This window comes from Sprattus sprattus (genome assembly GCF_963457725.1).
Source record: "Sprattus sprattus genome assembly, chromosome: 11".
Lineage (NCBI taxonomy): Eukaryota > Metazoa > Chordata > Actinopteri > Clupeiformes > Clupeidae > Sprattus > Sprattus sprattus.
In genome coordinates this window covers 23,319,679-23,339,930 of record NC_137909.1, presented here as the reverse complement: position 1 = coordinate 23,339,930, position 20,252 = coordinate 23,319,679, and the positions used below count along the sequence as shown (strand labels likewise).

General features: G+C 43.8%; 1 protein-coding gene across 1 annotated transcript; it reads right to left on the bottom strand.

Moving 5' to 3' along the window:
* Positions 1–217: 217 nt before the first annotated feature.
* Positions 218–13,510, bottom strand: myorg (myogenesis regulating glycosidase). Its single transcript, XM_080847434.1, has 3 exons — positions 13,445–13,510; positions 6,567–7,047; positions 218–4,983 (listed from the first exon to the last, which is right to left on the bottom strand). Exons 2-3 carry the CDS (start codon positions 6,827–6,829, stop codon positions 3,186–3,188), a joined length of 2,061 nt encoding a protein of 686 aa, XP_080703560.1. The 5' UTR covers positions 6,830–7,047; positions 13,445–13,510; the 3' UTR covers positions 218–3,185.
* Between the last annotated feature and the right edge of the window lie 6,742 nt (positions 13,511–20,252).

The following is a 20,252-nucleotide window of genomic DNA, read 5'->3' as shown; positions in this document are numbered from 1 at the left end:
GCACTTATAACTCTAAAGTGGGAGATGCAAGGTCTATCTTCATGCCATAGCTGGAGGCCTTCTTCAAATGATTTGTCTTAATATGGTTTATAAAGCAGGTCACATTTGTAATATACTTTTCCTTTTCACTTTTCAACATACATAGCTGAATCCACGTCAAGCAAAAGTATCTCTGTAAACCATGTTGCATGTTATAACAAGAAATAACAAAGGTTACAAGAGTTTATTCATCTTTAATCATACATTCAATAGTGCATGAAAAAAAAACAAGCAAAATGATTCAGTGAAAATAACACTCTTATATGACAGATTGGATAAACTAGGAGTAACAGTTTTATTATTATTATTATTATTATTAACATTTTTTAAGAAAAATCCCTGTGGCCTTGTGTAAGGGATGGTGGTGGGATGGTGGAACAACACCCTAACTTTGGAACGCTCTCTTGACACCACAAAGAAAACAATGTGATATATAGTATCTGGTTTCCAAACCCACTCTCCTGGACGGAGCTAGACATTGTGCCGTGTTCAACCACACCAATAAGGTGGGTTTAAATATCAATACCGCTCTCCTGCCAAAGACAGCAGTTCCTGGCTTCTGGCCCTTAGCAGGCGAGTGCTTCGACATAGCAAGGTGTGCCCTGCCCTCGTGTGGTGAACGGATGCCACAACAGGTTTGCATACTCATGCAGACTTCTGTGCTCATTCGGAAGAAATATGCATCACAAGGCCTTGCCCATCAAACATGCACATCTATGTTATCAGCTTGCTGCAGCTCACACAGAATACTGACGCTGTGTGGCTATGAATAACACATTTTAAGTTTTGGATATTTTATACGGCATCCCTGCTGCACAAATACTGTGGCACAAGCAGACGTCCATTTTCTAACTACAACACATTCAGCTTATACTTTGGGTGTGCAAAATAGCTGTGACAGATAGGGAGGTCACGGTACCGAGGCAGGGACTGGTGGATGACTAAAAATGTCCAACCCGTGTGATTTTGACGTGGATAGAATCTCATTTAAGATCTTTTCCACTCATTGTGAGAGGGGGAAATAACAACTTTCCTGATGGCAGTTGTGCAGGTGATTCTCCCATCTGTCAGCAGTGATTTCTTGATAAGGATTCACCAGCTAAATAAGGGTGACCGTGTCGGGCAGAAGAGGGACGTACACCTCTGCCTCAAAGCTACATGCTGGTTTTCCAAGATTTATACACACAGCACATTAAAAGGTACACCCTTTCACATTTCCCTAAAGCTTATAGATCAGTATAGATCAGACAATGTACTCCATTTCATCATAAAAAATACAACTGATTCCTTTATATATCAGCTCTATGACATAGCTAAAAGAGAGGGGTACTGGTAAGCCAAACACAACACAACACCACCATCCTGATAACAAACGTTGCCTTATATTGGTTGACTACAGACACCCATGATGTTAACCAATGCTAGAGCTCTCTATCTATCTCTCCTCTGCACACACGCACACGCACACGCACACGCACACGCACACACACACGCACACGCACACGCACACGCACACGCACACACACACGCGCGCACACGCACACGCACACGCAAACGCACAGATACACACTCCATTACAACATGCAGCACATCACACAAGTCATGGAGAGAACAAAGCTAAAAATAGTCCCCTGCAATTTTAGATCAACAGTTGAGGCCAGCTATGTGCTCAACTGCAGAAAACATGACCACACAAAGTTGAACTTAGGACACAAAAAGATGCTAAAGGCCAAGATCACAATAGCAAAGGCTAAAGCACAGCCAATCTAATGTGAAAGCGTTTCTGGAGGCAGATGAAAATATAGTAATATTAATCGGACAAATGTGGCAGTGTTGGTTGAATTGGCAAAGCGAGTATAGTAAGACATTGTTGGCAGCAGAAAGTGAAATCATCAGAAGTGCTGAACTTGAACTCGAGAATTGCTTTGCAATTCCACTCACAACTCGTAGGTCTCACCTACATGTTTGGCATTTCATAAAAATCAGTCAAACGATGCATAAATATGATTGACAAAGCTGTTGGCGATAAGAGCCCCTAATCTAAGGCAGCAACAGGTCAAATGCATTCCCAAATAGACTAAAAAGGGCTTAATTCCTAAACTTTCTGTGAGTATCTTTTTGTTCTACTGCTTACAGCCACATAACAAACTGTGGAATCAAAGTAGCACACACTCAAGGCTATTGCATGTCCGTTTTTAGGCTTCTTAAGATTCAGGTCAGCAGATAAAATAGCTCTAGCAAACACATTTTTAAATCAAATACACTGTGAGGTCAAAGTGTTGACTATAAATATAACAGATACGAGCAGAGAGCACCACAAAAGCAATAGATAGATACCAAACAATTATCATATTGTAGATGTCGATACACAAAGCTTCCCTTTTTAACAACGATCGATATTTCATCAGTATCACTGCCCTGCACATAGAAACCTGAAACATGACAACAATAACCTTGCATGGCTCACTGAGACGGCCTTACACGTAAGAGTACTTATGAGAAAGCTTTTTCGTCTGGTGTTAAATACATCGCAATTATTAACATTTATGGTAATAACTACATTATTGCATTGTAAAATACATTCAATGGTAAAAGGCAAGGCACATGAAGAAGCGTGAGTGGACTTTAGCCCCGTGTTTCGTCCAACTGGTTGTGTCCCGTGGCCAGACAACAAATCGGGGGCTTGTGAGAGTTGCCGATAAAAAGCTTACTGTTCATGGTGCGGTTGTCCGCAGCACCAAGAGGGACAACTGAGTCATTCTGGGGTCCCAGTTCTCTGTGCTCATTTCTGCTTGGGGATTTGATCTGTTTGTTGCTTGACGAGCCTGAGTAAAGCATTACAACAACCACATCACGAAACAAAAAAACACATGATATAGTCTGGCATAAAACAGTAGGCCTGAATTTAACAAGCATTTACACTACTGAGAGGATGAGCTCATGTCTTAAAAATAAAGCTTTAAATGGGGTTGTAACATTTTCCTATTGCATAATGATAGCATGAAAAATATCACATTTTAGGGTTTATACTGGTGTACATTCCAGTTTTTTGCCTTGAAACTCAACTCCTGATCATACAGAATGAAACTGACAAAAACATTTAAAAAAACAAACAAACAAAAACATGCAGAACATTGCAGAACTGCCTAGGCTTTTGCGATCCATTCAAAATAGGCGATCTCATCAAGGTCCACTGGATAGTCAGTGAGGTGCAAGGGCTCCTTGATGTCAAAACGTTCCCCTTTGTAGCTGATCCAGTGGCCTGGTGGCAGATAGATATCTCTCTCCTGCTTCCCTGGTTCTAGCACTGGCGCCACCATCAGGTCGTCTCCAATGAGGAACTGTGAGTCGATCTTGTAGGCCGTCTCATCCGTGGTGGCGATCCACCACAGGGGGCGTATGATGGGGTCCCCCGTGGCCAACACCTCGCTGGCCAGCTCCAGCACTCGGGGTGCGACCAGAGTCTCGTGGAGCTTGGTGAAACGCTGGGCGATCTGGACCACCTCGTCGTCGTACACCCAGGGTGGAATGGAGAACTGCATGGCCGGCATGAAAGCAGAGAGCTCCAGCCAACGGATGTACAGCTCCCGGTCTGGAAGGACAAGGCCCCCGTGTGTGCGGTTAGGGTAGGCGTTCCCCCCAATCATGTCTGGCAGTATGAACTGGTAGCCCAGGATGCTGATGGTAAGGACGGCGGGGATGATGGACTTTAGGCCGAGCTCGTAGCCCCAAACCGAGTCACGGTCGATGATTCGGAAGAAGCAGGAGATGTTCTGCGACTGGTACCCCGAGCGCAGTTCGGCTCGCTCATTGTAGAGGATGGCCATCTCGGTGTAGCGTCGCGTGAAGGTGCTGGGGTCCTGCAGATAGGCACGTGTGCGGAACTGCCAGGGCAAGTAGCTAGTCTCGCCAGCGTCAAGTTTGAAGGACGTGATACCGTACTTGAGACGTAGGCTTCGGAGGTGCGAGGAGTACCAGTTCCGTGCCTCGGGGTTAGTAAAATCTAGGATCCCCCCGATTCCGTTCCACCAGCGAACTAACGCTGGGAGATTTCCTGTGGGCTCCATCACTAGAAAGCCCTTCTCCACTACCGACCCGAAGTTTTCAGAGTCATAGTTGACAAATGGATGCGTCCAAAGAGACACAAGAAAGCCATCTTCCTTCAACTGCTGAAACATGCCAGAGGCATTAGGGAACTTCTCGGGGTCAAAATCAAAGTCACCATACCGCCGAGTATAGCGGTCATCCAGCTCCAGATGGCTGCAGTTAAAGCCATACTTTCGTATGTTGGCTGCGTACTCAAGCAGTTTATTCTGGTTAATCTCAGTCTTGTGCAGGGCCCACGTGGACCAGATTGGATGTCGGAACATGACTTTGGAGGGAACTTTGTAGGGCTTGTTGAAGTACCGGCGCACCATGTACTTGTGGATGGATCCCACATCGATCCCTACACACACACGGTAACTGAGCTCAGCATATGGAGGTTCTCCAAGGTGAGGTCTGTACGGGCTGTCCTGGTACCGTGCCTGGAAGTAAAGGGTCTTCTCCGTGTCGTTCCAGCCAAGATGGAAGGGCACAGAGTCGTTGATCTTGATGGCAGTGGCAGTGGAAGAGAGCCAGTAGCGCTCTAGGATGCTGCCAAATTCGTTCCGGTTGGAGTAAACATCACTGGTCACGAAAGGCTTGGGCTTTTGCTGGCCTGAAATGGTGATGGGCCAGTGCTGGATGGCGGACTCGGCGCCGCCGTACCAATGTGAACCGTTGTAAGACATGGCATGCTCCACTGGGCGGTCGGACTCCAGCTCCTCCCACCTCAAACGGTAGCATGAGACTGTCTTGACAAAGACGGTCTGGATGAAGAAGTTGAGTTTCCCATCACTTGAACGCCCACACCTCAGGATAGGACCGTCTTTGTAGCACGAGTCCAGGTCCAAAGTACCTGACCTAAAACACAGAAGATACACTCAGGCGTTTGAGTCTGGTTGTACATTAACTTAGTACCTTTCACTATGGCTCAAACCTATGATAAATATAGGAATAAGAAACAGGTAACAACCATATTACTTTATACATGCATACAAGCATGTGCATCTTTCCCCCCACTGGATCCACCCTCACAAGCTAGGTTACATTCTAAAAAGTGCACACTTATGGGCAGAAGTTAACTTCTCATTAAAGTGTGTTGTTTTGAAGACTAATCCCCTTCATGGGTCTGAGTTTCTGCCCTAACACTTAAGGTACCTTAAGGGCGGTGTTTTAATTTTACAAGTAAACCGACTAGGAGGTTATGTCACTGTATTGTAGTTTGACTTTCATGATCAGGATTAAGGGGTATTACTTGGTTCAGGCTTAGAGAAGGTAAATGCACTGAATACACATGGATGCGGTCATACTTCTGACACATGGAAAAAAAGTGCAATCACAAGGTTTGTCTCTAAGAATATATAATGACCACAAATACAACAGATCACTCTGTAGGCGTAAAGCTGTAAACTGTAACTAACTCTTGCTTGAAAGGAAGAAAAGGAAAACTATTACGTGTAAACGTGCATTAGTGTGTCAGATTGAGAGTTATCTTGAGGGTGTCTAATGTCACGTTGACACAACATGGGACAACATATCCAGGGGAAGACTCTCTCAGGCATAGCCCTCTATCTAGCTCTATCTATGAAACCACAAAAAAAATATTTCAACTCGACCCAAACACTGTATCACTACAAATGGTTTCCAGTGGTGTCTTTAAGTACAATAATGTTCTAATTACCAAAACAGCAGCATTGTGTGATGGCATTTCCAGAGTGTTCTGTTTCATAAAGTAATCTGTGCGTGAATGCCAAGAGGTCAAAGTTCAGCAGTGACACAGCAGGGGAAGTGCAGTGAAGTATGCCCTGCTTTGCTCAATCATGATTACAAAAAAAAAAAATGTTTTCTCCATTATGTTTTTGCCCAACAAAATGTCACTCAAATCAAGTTGACAAGATTAACATGTGTTCTTTAAAATTGCCAATTGCACCGAAATGCCACTGGCACTGACCTCTTCGCTCCTCCTCACACTGTGTCTGAAAGCATTATGTGATTTTTTTTATAACTTTTAAAGGACATTGAAACATTTGGTTACACTTTGTTTGAAGCCGTCTACATAAGGGTGACATGACACTGTCATAAGAATGACATGACACATGTCATACACATTAATGACACGTTATTTTTGTTCATGACTGTTGTCATAATGTGTCATTCGGTGTTTGTAGGGTTAGGGTTAGGGTTAGCTGTGTGTACAAACACCGAATGACACATTATGACAACAGTCATGAACCAGTCATGAACAAAAATAATGTGTATGACATGTGTCATGTCATTCTTATGACAGTGTCATGTCACCCTTATGTAGACGGCTTCAAATAAAGTGTTACCAAACATTTCACCCCAAAAACCTCTATTTTTAAAATGAAATCAAGGATTTTTAAAACAAATTCCCAAGATATGCCAAGTACAGTCTTGTGTCTCCATGCTGGTCTAGTTCTGACCTGAAGGCCATCTTAAAGACGGTGGCTCCTGCTTGGTTGCGTATGATGAACCCGTCTTTGTTGAGCTCCAGCATCTCCGTCCTCAGCAGGTCAGGCTTGGGCAGCGAGGCGATGTAATAGCACCACGCCGTTACCGCGGCGATCACCAGCACCACCCCAAGAACGCCAGCAGCCACCACCGGCCGCGTGTCCTTGCTGATCTTCTTGATTGGGGTGGCATCCGTGATGGTGCCCCCAGCGCCCCCTGGCACTACTTGGTACATGGTGGCCTTCTGCCAACCATGCGCCAGCTAACAGTCGTGAGTACTCACTATTTATATTTATATGTCCTCATTGATTTAAATTAACTGAGGTTTCAATGAAAGCATGCCTTCGAATATAGCAATTGTTTTCTGATACACCAGTAGTGTAAGAGGACCTATGACTACAGCTCCTTCCTTCAGAACTGTCCTTCAGCTCCAAGAATGTCTCTTTCATCAACCTAGGACAGAAAAAAGACACAGGTTTCATAAATTTAGACCTCCTGAAAATACAAAAGCCTTGGCATTAAAACAGATTATCCGTTGCATAATTCCAGTGGATAATTCCAACAGAGTGGGATGGGCACAGCCATTACATCTGAGAGAAGACAGTCCGAGCACAGCTGCACAGCTACACAGGTCCTTACTGTGTGTCAGCAGATGAGAGTGAAACGCTTGCATGAGTGATGGAAGTCATATGAGATCTGTTACACTACTCTGCTCAAATTTGATTTGCTTAACTCACTTCCTGTAGCAGCCAGTAATATGACTGACATATGCAGTATCCAATAGAATGACTGACATATGACTGTGTAAGGTCCCAGTGAGATCCTAATCTCTCATTATGAATTTTAATAATTTTCTCATTAAATACGTCATTAGAATAATACATCAATAGTGAATGTTTCCCTCATAAACACAGATAGCACAGTAAAGATTCAAAAAAAGTTTGCAGTCACTAAATATACTGATGATATACGTATATTTGTGGAATAAACATCCCTACATTGTACAGTATACTCAACAATATAGAGTTGTTGAGCTGTTCATCAATACATTTGTTGTGAAATACACAGTGACTTTAAATTAACCCTACGATGAGAATATTTAAAGTAGGCTTTGTCAATGGTTAAAATAATTTTTAATATATGCCTTTGTGGGTACGTACTCAAAACATAGAGTAGTTATATATAAGTGGGTATTGGGTAATATATTTCCCTATACTCAGGTGTTACTAAAAATTGATTATGCATGTAAAAAGTCATGTCAAAATAAATGTATCTAAACTTCATTGCTTGCCAATGTATAAAGTGCTATGGATTACACAAAGAAAACAGTGTATTATGTCTTTCAAAATGCTCATTTCATTTGAAAATCAATAATTTTTCAAATAAATGTTTTACTCCACATGGAGATAAACATTAACGGGAAAAACAAATAAGTGTCACCACGGCTCAATATTTATTATACTGGCAACAAATATATATAATATATAAATATATACTAGTGAGATATGGTATGGTAAACATGTGGTATGTGTGATTCCAGGTGGATGTGACACATGGCATTTTAATGTTGTGCTCCAGTGCCCCCATGGCCACTGAGACAGTGTGTGTAAGGGCCTTCATACTCATATAAATGCACATACAGTGATACATGAGAACGCCTGGAGTCAGGATGGAAATACCTTATGCAATCAGGTAGGTAGAAATACCTAAACACACCGACAGTGTATAGTTCCCATGATTGATTACCAGCCAGGGTGTTTAGAGTGAGCGTTTTGAGAGACTGAGCGAGAGAGCATTGGGGTGAGACTGGTTTCCATGCGGGCCGGCAGCCTCTGAGTGCATCTGTATGCAGAAGGCATGTGCACCGCATCCCAGGGTCAACCGGCAGCACCACCACTGCACCAGCCCGTTTCCTGCTAATAAGGGGTGTGTATACTCGGGCAGAGGAATGGAGAGAAGAGGGGAGAGCAGAACAGGAGAGAAAGAGAGAATGAGAGAGAGAGAGAGAGAGGATTGATTAGGGAGAGGGGAGCAGAGGATGGGAGAGGGTGTATGGGAAAGAATGGGAGAATGGGAGAGGAAAGGAGAGAAGACACATGAAGATGACTGTTGGAGGCGGATGAGGAAGAGGAGGATGAGGAAGAGGAAGAGGCGTGGGGGAAGTGAGAAACGCTGAATTCTGCAGAAAGAAAAGAGTGGAGCAGGTGGAGGGAAGTAAAGGGCCTGAAACAAAAGCGAGGAGAACAAGTGGCAGTGTAACTTCATCGGTGAAAAAGCAAACAACTAGTGCCAAGTGACCCCAACTCGGCTCTAAACACCCACGCCAAGGCCAGGAGAATGAGAAAGGGAACATAAGGCTGAGGTGAGGTGGAGAGGGAGGTGTGTGTGTGTGTGTGTGGGGGGGGGGGGGGTGGGGCAGGGGGGTTCTGTATAATCAGAACTATTAAAAAACATGGAGCACAGCATGGTGCCACCCTCCTGGGCAGAGGGTAGAGAACAGGATGCTTAATTAAAGGCTGGTGCTAGTTATCAAAGTAAATCGGAGCAGCATTAGATTAAGGCAAAATAAACACTTCTGTGAGTTAAGTCCTCTCAGTTCTCTCTCTCTCACACACACACACACACTCTTTCTCTCTCTCTCTCTCTCTCTCTCTCTCTCTAACTCGTTCTCTCTCCTTGAGATCTGTATTGATTTAGCAGAGCTGTTAGCACAGGGGGTAGATAAAGAAGAAATGTGGTTATCTGGAGGAGAGGAGAAGTGTGGTTATCTGAAATTGTGCTCTTAAATCCTTAAATGCTCCTGTTCCGCTCAGACAGTCTAGCAGCCTCTGGGATGAGACAGAGAGAGAGGGAAGGAGAGAGAGAGAGAACCTAGTTTAGCTCTAAGCTAACTGCAGAGAGACTGCTTCTAGCAGAAAACAGAAGTGTACTTCTTCTGTGTCTCATTACACTGCCTGATCAAGTGTCTTGTAAAGACGATAAACCGCTATTAGCCAAGCTTAAGCAGTTAGCAGGGTATGCAGTCTGTTTGTGCATATGCCCTTCAGATGAAACCCACTGGTGCATATGAACTCTGTGATAAGAATCAATAGCTTTGAACCAACAACAAGGGCTGATGTTAACTTTGTTGGTTGCTGCTTTTTTTTGTGCCACAGTTATCATAAAAAAATGTGCTGACATCTTGTTAATACATCTGGTTCTGATTTCAACCAGTCCGTGTCAGAGTCTTTTCTCAGAGCAGCTAGCTTTATTGTCCTGGCATATTTGTTCATCTTGGTTGAGCATAGCACCTGGGCACTGGCAGTGAGAGGTGTGAATCCCTTAGCAGGCAATTGATTGCCAAACACATGGATGCAATTCATTACACCATAAATCCCTTTGGCCAGGGGTCTGAATTAAAGATGTAATTAAAAGAATGAGGTGGTTTGGTAATCTCATCAATTCAATCAAGTATCACACAAAACAATAGTGTGCGGGCTATTTTTAGCAGAAGCTTTTTTTCACATGGGAGAGAACAGAAATGTATAAGTTTAATGTTTAATGAACTGTGCTCTTCCAAAAAGGGAACTCTTTGCATCTATGCAGCTCAGAGTCGAGTGTCACCCAAGGGGTGTTCTATTATGACAATTATTCCCTGTTCCTTAACAGGTCGCTACAAAGTGCAAACCTTGTTGCTTTCTGAAATAGGCTGTTCTAGGATGGCTGTTCGCATAGCGGTTTGACGGCCATTTCTTCTCGTCAAGCACTATTTTGAACCATATATGATTACATTCACATCATTATATTACTGAAACAAATGATGAGAGAACCTCATTGACACTTCAGAGATTTTGGTCCGTTTTGGTGTGGAGATGAGGTCACGAGCTGGCCTAATAACACATTATTGGAAGTTTTTGCAGTGATACTTGCACATTTATTGTTCTGGCATATCTGTTCAGCTTGGTAGAACATCTGTTTAACTGGCAAACATATGCATGCAATTCATTACCCAGGGGTTTCGTGAATGAAAGATGTATTTAAAAGAATGAATTGGTAATCACATGAATTCAATCAACAGTAGAATTAACCAAACAGTCATCTAATAACGCAACTCCCCCCGAACTGTACCTCTGATGGCAGTCTGAAGACTGAAACATTTGGGGCCCTAAGCGCTAAATTGGAAAAAAATATTTTGCTAATTTAATACCATGAGCACGATCCTAAGTGTAAACATTTACCCAAAGACCACATGATATTTAGTAAGTTCATGCACAATGGACTTTGCTCATTGCCCATCAATTCAATTAGGGCCCTTGATCTTTTCAACCACATCTTCAACAACAAACTAAGAAAGACATTTCCACAGAGTTCATGGTTGAGTTTTATGGATTCTGGGCAATTTTGTGTGCAGAAAGAGAAATTGGCTGGACAGCTAACACATTGTTTGTGGATTTTGCAGCAAGATTCACCCACCACATATTTCTGGTACAAGTCTTATGCACTGCATACTGAGCTCCTGACCAGCACAGACTGTTGGTAGAATATCCGCATCCATTACAGAAGCTGTGTGTTCATTTAAGGTGCTACAAGAGATTACGATCGGTGTGTATTGACAAACATATGATCAATACGTAAGAATACATTTAAAAAATCCCAGATGTAGGTGAAATTGACATGTAAACATTGTGGTTTGATTTTCTGTCATTCATGCGCTAATGTACCCCACACTAGTTTGCCAACATCTTAGTTGCTTGGGGCAAAATTCTGCAGCAACGTGCCTACACCTGCAAGGGGGGACCATGTGCAGACTTCATGATTTCAGACTGCTGACTACTGAACTGAATACTGAACTGTAAACTGAACAGCTGTTTGTATTTGTGTGTTCAGTAGCCTATCCTCCTGCAGTTCTTGCAATCATGTGGCCAGTAGTATCCAGGAGCCCAGTCAGTGTGTGTGTATCCAGTGAGAAACTAATATTAACGAAAGAGAAGTCCTCATCCAGGCCTCTGCTGAGATTTACAGCGTACCAGGCTATGGCACTGAAGTAAACACCTCTACAGCTGTGTTGAAATCGTCCAGCACACATGTACCCTGGGCAGCTGTGGCACTGACAGCAATCTAAACAAGTCTACATAGGTGGCTACTAGGAGTGGTTGCTAAACTGCAGGGCAGATTGTTGATGGCTGCGTCTCAGGAGTTAATTATTTCAGCGGATAAAGACACGCTGGGCACTGGTGATATGCGCATGGAAATAACAGTCCTTGGGGGCAACGACGCAAAAGTTAATTTTAGAACTGTAGTCTGGAAAATCAGATCAATATCGCCACCATCACACCATCACACTTAGAGGAACATAATTCTTTGTGCAGTAAGTTGGAAATCACCCCCATGCTGTTTTCAGAATTTGGGTGTTTGAAAGCACTGTTCTAAAGGAAGGTTGGAAAATTGGAAAAAAATATTTTGCTAATTTAATACCATGAGCAAGATCCTAAGCGTAAACATTTACCCAAAGACCACATGATATTTAGTAAGTTCATGCACAATGGACTTTGCTCATTGCCCATCAATTCAATTAGGGCCCTTGATCTTTTCAACCACATCTTCAACAACAAACTAAGAAAGACATTTCCACAGAGTTCATGGTTGAGTTTTATGGATTCTGGGCAATTTTGTGTGCAGAAAGAGAAATTGGCTGGACAGCTAACACATTGTTTGTGGATTTTGCAGCAAGATTCGCCCACCACATATTTCTGGTACAAGTCTTATGCACTCCATACTGAGCTCCTGACCAGCACAGACTGTTGGTAGAATATCCGCATCCATTACAGAAGCTGTGTGTTCATTTAAGGTGCTACAAGAGATTACGATCGGTGTGTATTGACAAACATATGATCAATACGTAAGAATACATTTAAAAAATCCCAGATGTAGGTGAAATTGACATGTAAACATTGTGGTTTGATTTTCTGTCATTCATGCGCTAATGTACCCCACACTAGTTTGCCAACATCTTAGTTGCTTGGGGCAAAATTCTGCAGCAACGTGCCTACACCTGCAAGGGGGGACCATGTGCAGACTTCATGATTTCAGACTGCTGACTACTGAACTGAATACTGAACTGTAAACTGAACAGCTGTTTGTATTTGTGTGTTCAGTAGCCTATCCTCCTGCAGTTCTTGCAATCATGTGGCCAGTAGTATCCAGGAGCCCAGTCAGTGTGTGTGTATCCAGTGAGAAACTAATATTAACGAAAGAGAAGTCCTCATCCAGGCCTCTGCTGAGATTTACAGCGTACCAGGCTATGGCACTGAAGTAAACACCTCTACAGCTGTGTTGAAATCGTCCAGCACACATGTACCCTGGGCAGCTGTGGCACTGACAGCAATCTAAACAAGTCTACATAGGTGGCTACTAGGAGTGGTTGCTAAACTGCAGGGCAGATTGTTGATGGCTGCGTCTCAGGAGTTAATTATTTCAGCGGATAAAGACACGCTGGGCACTGGTGATATGCGCATGGAAATAACAGTCCTTGGGGGCAACGACGCAAGGACACAAAGTTAACCCAAACTCGAGTTGAAACACGTTTCTCGTTCTGTCGTTATCGTTGTAGCCATACTTGACGAGACTCTAATCTCTGTTTTGGTGAAGTGGTTTATGTTTAATCAAGTAACCTGACGCATTTCTTTCCTCACAGTTCGCTTGTTCAGTCTGCGGTTCATAAGGAGAGTGCAGCAGACCAGACCGTTATGTGCTGCAGTAGGTTGAGATAGAATATCGTTGTCCTTTCGGCTCGATTTTCAGTTTCGGTTAACCTATACGAATTCTGGATTAACCTGACAGTAAAATAAATTAATATATGCCAACGACTCACCGTCAGCCGTGGTTCCGCCGTGCACTAACTTCAGGTCTGACAGTGTCCCGTCACGGACAAAAACATGACACGCCGTGTATGGCAGAGGAGGAGTTCGCCTTCCCCCCCCTGCGTTATTCATCCAAAAACAAGACTTCCTTCGAGCTTGGAGGTGGGAGTTGTAGTTCTCTGAAAATAATGTATACTACATTGAAGGTGTGTGCGTCACAGCAACTGCGTTTATTTCAACGGGAAAATCAGACAAAACGCACATAGAAAAAATCACAAGGAAACGTTTACTTATTTCAAATTCGAATGAGTAATTTTTTTTTTAGAATGAAATCATTTGACAAAAAAATACCATTGAAACCTATTCCATTTCTGAGATCCTGAGGTAACTTTCCAGCACAGTGCATCAAACCAGTAGGCCAACAACGGGGACAGGCTCAACGCTGATACTCCGACACAAACTCAGGGTGAATGATGTAGAAGCCGGCCTTGAATGGTTTCACCACATGGAAACAGCTGTGTCCTCCACTGCAAGCCAAGAAAAATCAAGAGGATTTAAAAACCCATTCAATCCACACATTGTCCTGCTAATAACTGTCTACGGCTGAGATCTAAATGCTCTTATGTAATCGGCCTTCTTAGCCCAGTAGTCAAGTCAGTGAAGTGGTTCAGACAGGACAGTGTACTCTCGATCTGATGTTTGTGAGGTGAACTAAACAAGTAAGGAAGTGTGTATTATTCATGAAGCACTCAGAGTGAGATGCAGCCCCTCACCTGGAGTCTGAGGTGGCCTTGGAGTTGGACCGGCTGAGGTGGGCGGGGGGTCTAACAGTCTGCAGTGCGGAGGATATGTGGGAGTCAATTACCTGCCCTCGTCTCTGGGCATCGGTTCCTGAGAATCTCCTGAGGAATGGAGATGGGGTTGGAAATCGATGTGAGCGATATACAATGATCTTGTATATATACTGCATGTGTGTGAATGGGCAGAGTCAGCAAGAGGGGACGAGGAAAACAGCAGCAACAATAAAGCTACAAATCTAACTTTACAAAAAAATGCACCACACATAATGATCATATGAAGCTACAGGACAAACATTCCCTTAATTTAGTTTGCCACATTTTGGCCAAACATGTGACATGACAATTGTTTGGCCCTTTAGTATGATCTTCTGTTGCATACGGCTATTATGGCTCTACTGAGCCCTTTCAGTTGTTCTAGGTAATTTTTAGAATCTGTCCCAAACCTTTGTCCTTGTACATTGGGGACACTGTAGATTGGCTGGAGACAAGTTAAGTCTATGAGCCAACACAAACAGCTCATCTAAAACAATGGCAAAGCTGATGTTGACATACCATAGTATTTGTGGTGGCAAGTCAAATGTAAACAAACAGGTGCTGGACAGCAGCAGTTTGGTAAGCTCTTACCAACACTGATTACCTTGCCTTTTTAAATGTTCTATTTAAGCTAAATAAAATGTGCAATCACTTCTTCAGACTGACTAATGAAGTCTTATTCATCAATTAAGAAGTAAGGCAGACCATTAATATAAGAGCATACCCCTGCTTCCTCTGAAGGGAACTTGGAGGATGTTTCTCCCTGACAGGGGTGTCTATGAACTGTACTTTACTCAGCCAGTCAGCAGGGGGCAGCACACACACTTTAGGGGAGTGCAAGGTGACTTTCTGTGGCGCCTCTTTCTCTGCTGCCTTCTGCTTGGCCTGTGGGTGTGCAGGCATGTCCTCTGGTGGTAAGAGAGCAAACAAGAGGGAGAGAGACAGACACAGAAAGATAGAGAGGTGTTCAAGTGCTCCTGAGAAATTCAACAGGTGGTTAACACATTGGGCCCCGATTCCCTTGACAGGCAACAGGCAAAGAGGGAAAAAAAACATAAAACCAAAATGGTCCCCCACGACACATGATAGCGTTAGCTCATGCGTGACAGACTTTGCTCATTGGTAGTTGCTTGGCTAATTTTCCGTCAATGAAAACAGGGCCCCTGACCTTTTCAACCCCATCTTGTCACAAAAATATACTAAGAAAGACATTTCCACAGAGTTTATGGTTATGAGTTTACATTTGCAGTTTGAAGTAACTGGAAGGCCAAACTAAATATGTAGCAAAAGATAACCTGCCTTAGATGTTATGCACCCACCCCCCTCCCCCCTTCTAAAATGAAAAAGTACTACTACTACCACTGACTCCAACTAAATCACTGTGATGTTTCGCACTGTATACACACAGCCATACCTGGGTACTGCACTGAGATGTGCCTGACAGGGGGGAACAGAGGTGCCACCTGTGCCACCTGTGCCAACGGGCTCATCAGTGTCAGTGGCGCCATCACCTGCTGAGGAAGTCGAGCCCCCCATCCAGTTTGTAGTTTCCGGGGAAACAGGAAGTCCTTAGATGTCAGATTATAATGAGAAATAAGAAACCCTGCCTCCTCTTGCTCCAGGACACACACACACACACACACAAAAACAATCAAACACATATTGGCTCGCTCCAAACCCTTTGTGTTGCGTGCTGTGCGTGATCAATAAATAATGATCAGCAGCTCTGCTTGATTTCCTGCTGAGTTAACTCGATTAGAATGGGTTTCATTTGTCGCGTTCCCCAAATCAGGTCAATAGCGAATATATACGCTTGTTTCAAAGAGCTGCTTGGTGACAAAGGTGACACAGGATTTGTTCCCAATCACGGCAGGAGGATGTATTCTGAGAATAAAGCAGGGCTGTCAGGGGTACATATTAAATAAGCCTCAGATAACTTTGCTCATTTTTAACCATTTCCTTTCTCTGAAATGGCACATATTTAGTAAGCCTCAAATAACTTTCTCTTAACCATTTACACACACAGTCCTGCACGACACTTTGTGTCTCCCACCACTATGCCTGTTTTCTGTGCTGTGTTTTCGCTGCTGATGCCCCCTGAGATCTCCGTGGACGGGAAGAGGCTGCTGATGTTGGGCTCACACCCTGCAGGGTGATAATAAGGTGAATAATGGATGAGCGGTGCGGAGCTTTCACCTGCCGAGGGGTAATTACCAGTGCCTGCATTAGGCGTAGAGGATTTTAAGCCCTGTCTCATGCTATGGTTAAGAGCTGCACAACAATGGCCTTGAACATACAGAGAAAGTGACATTAGAATTAGAGAGGGAAAGAAAAAGGCTTGGACTGGTCTGAAAACTGGTCTGAGAAGAACTTCATAAAATCAGTAATGGTTACGCACGTGGAAATGAAGGTTGGTAAATAGAGAGGATTTATATAGTACTTAAAAGACTTGCCCCACATACGTATAGCTTTGCTGCTACACTCGGTTTATAGGTAACTGTAGATGTTGGGTTTAAGATTGGATATTCTTCTCCTGGAACTCAGTCTTAACTGATTACTGGTTCTAGGTGGACCTGATAACCTGAAGACATGAGTCAAAACATTTAATTTATTCATAATTCATACAAGTAATGGAAAATCTCATCCATCACCCAACTAAATGTAACTTTTAATTAGTGCCATTTGCACAACTGTATGTATAAAATAAATCACATTGTCAGACTTAACACATCCTGGATTGCTGTGCAATACTGTGGAGAGCACATTTGAACCAAAGCAAAGACAGTTTCAGAGCTTTTCTTATTTGTTGTGAGTATGCATCCATCATCCTTGGACCTTGGACTCAGTAGGTCAGGGTTTGTTTTGCTTAAAGACTGCCAAAGTCTACCGTGGCAAGTTTTGTAGGATGCTGCCTCTCTGGGTGGATCTATACTGCTAGAGTATGCCGACTTGGTCCTAGTCCCTACATGCTGAGTACATTAAATTGTTCTGCATCCTCACAGGTATTTATTGTGGGTTGTTGCTGGTCTTGTGTGGGGTGAAGGTGCTGGCTCTTACCGGTCGAGGGTGCGGGTTGTTCCGGCGGTGAGCGGAGGAGGGTCTGGGTCGGCTTGGCTGAGCGGCTCTCCAGCGGCCGGTGGGGCTGAACTCGTCCGAGTACGTGCTGAGGTGGAGCTGTGGGCTCATCGCCTTCCCACACACTTCCCCTCTCAAACACACACACTCGCCCACTCACTCACACACAGCCTGTGCTACTTCTCCACTGGTCACTGACTATGTGTGTGTGTGTGTGTGTGTGTGTGTGTGTGTGTGTGTGTGTGTGTGTGTGTGTGTCTCACACTACTCTGGACACTCCCCCCTTCTTTCTAACTTGCACCCACCCACCCCCTGTCTCTCTCTCTGTCTTTCTCCGTGTTCCCTTTCATCTGTTTTGTTCTAGGTTTTCCCATTGTGTCAGACCGCCGTCAATGTCCAGTCTCCTGTGTTTTCTAAACTACCCATCAAACAATATGGCGCCCACAGCCTCGGATCAACCTGAAGACTTAGCAATGATATCCACACCTGTTCACAGATTCACTCAACTCCTCAACAGGTAAGTAAACACACACACACACACACACACACACACACACACACACACACACACACACACACACACACACACACACACACACACACACACACACACACACACACACACAATGCCATGTAATAGAAATCTACTGTAACTGTTACACCCTGATAATCATTTCAATTTCATCTCATATAGAAAAAACAGTCCAAACATTTGATGTTTGAAGGCCCACAAGTTTATGAATGCATAGTCAGTGTCTTGACAATATGCACTGTGCACTGTAGAGTGCATTTCATACACACACAATCTTATATATATATATATATTATATACAGCATATATATAGGTCCAGCTGCACCGCTGCAGATTTACTTTACGGCAAGTGGATATTTCATACACACACCATCTTTATATAGTCTTTATAAGTTGTGTGTGTGTGTGTGTGTGTTTCATACACGCACAGTCTATATATATATAAACACACACACACACACACACACAACTGATAAAGACTATATAAAGATGGTGTATGAAACATCCACTTGCCGTATAGTAAATCTGCAGCGGTGCCGCTGAATCTAATGGTCACAGGTAGAAACAGGAGGAGGCTGCAGAGTGTCTGAGGTCTGAGTGAGCATCTGTCAACAGGGTCTAATCTCTCCTGCCGCACAGGGTGTCTGCTTCACAGGGGGCACCAGAGACAGTGCCGGGCAGCTCTGCTTTCTTCTGCATCGCATCGCATAACACACACACACACACACACATAAACACACAGGCATTTTTGGACAAAGACACACACTAACCTGCCCAGGAGACTACTGGCCCAGATTCACATTGGCATGCAATCAACTGATCACAAATAACTTGGCAGCAGTACACACACACACACACACACACACACACACACACACACACACAAACACACACACTCCCCGGGCGCCCTTGATTCAGGACCAGTTCCTCGTTCCCATCTATTAATAATGTAGCTCTACACTTGAATGAGCCTTTTGTGTCTACTGCTGCTGGACCCTGACAAGGGACAGTGGAGATCCCCCCCAAACACACACACACATGCCCACACACACATGCCCAAACACACACACACACACACACATGCCCACACACACACATGCCCAAACACAAACACACACATGCCCACACACACACATGCCCAAACACACACACACACACATGCCCAAACACACACACACACACACACACACACACACACAAAGGCACACACACACACACACACACACACACACAAAGGCATACACATACACAGAATCAGACCATGAAGGGGAAAGCAAATGGAAGAGCACAACCATCAGAATTATGACGTCATGGCACACTCTCATCTCTGATGTGGGGTCCAGTTGCAGCTTTGTCTCTTTGTGAAAGAGGACCGATAATGTCTAAATGTCAAGGATGTCACGGCAACAGTGATCTGACTCGTTCACATTAAGAGCCCTGTTCCCAGTTCATGCATTGGGCTGGGTATCTGTGATGTGATTTCGCCATCAGAGACTGAAAGACCTCAAAGATCTCAGTGCTCCACTGAACTTACTCTTTGAGTGGCGAGTCTCTGTTTCTCTAGCATCTCTGTCACCATGCCTCTGGGCAAACATCAACACACGAGTCACAATGGAATGAAACATGAAAAGACATGAATGCTTGAAAAGATCATTACAGATGCACTCTGTGATTCTGGATAAAAGGTAGTTAATATTTGAGCTCAACAGCCAATCAAATTACACCTTTCACTGCTGTGCTCCTAAAGCATCACGTTGATTGGCTGAAATTGTTTAAGTGTTGCTCCAAGCCATTGTTTGTTTTCGCATTTACAGAGCCAAGACTATGTACAAATACCATAAATATATATTGAGCGCCCTCAGCAAAGAGTGACTTGATAGATTGAATATGGTCTAGAAGAGCACAAAGCAGCTAGAGTAGCAGCATTAACAGGGTCTCTGTGATGGCCCCTTCATGCAAAGGTGTTGGATTGCCTTCTCAAAATACACTACATGAACTCTCCTGTCTATACATCTGAAGGCCTGTTTGGCATGGTGTGTGTGTCAGATGCAAACAGCGTAACCTGAGCCCCTTCTCTATGACTGTTAATGTGAAGAGCTTGTGTTCACACAGGCGGTCATTGTGTTACTTTCCATCCTTCCAGAAACTTCCTGCCCAGAGTAGTGAGAGGAGTTGCTTCATGCACTTTTACTGCTCACTCATGGTTCAGTTACAGGGAAAGAGAGAGAAAGGGATGGAGAGAAAGGGATGGAGAGAAAGAGAGGGGAGGGAGGACGAAGGAGAGAGAGAGAGAGAGTATCTTCTTACTTAGCCATGGGTTCTACTACAACTCAGGTCATTAAACTTTCATGCTTGGTCATTTTAGCATCTCATTTTCTG

What these genes read in the sequence shown, in the direction of transcription:
- myorg (XM_080847434.1), bottom strand. Translation starts at nt 6,829, where the DNA reads ATGTACCAAGTAGTGCCAGGGGGCGCTGGGGGCACCATCACGGATGCC. An exon ending in GTCTTTAAGATGGCCTTCAG is followed by an intron (nt 4,984 to 6,566) that starts GTCAGAACTAGA and finishes TCTGTGTTTTAG; the next exon opens with GTCAGGTACTTTGGACCTGG.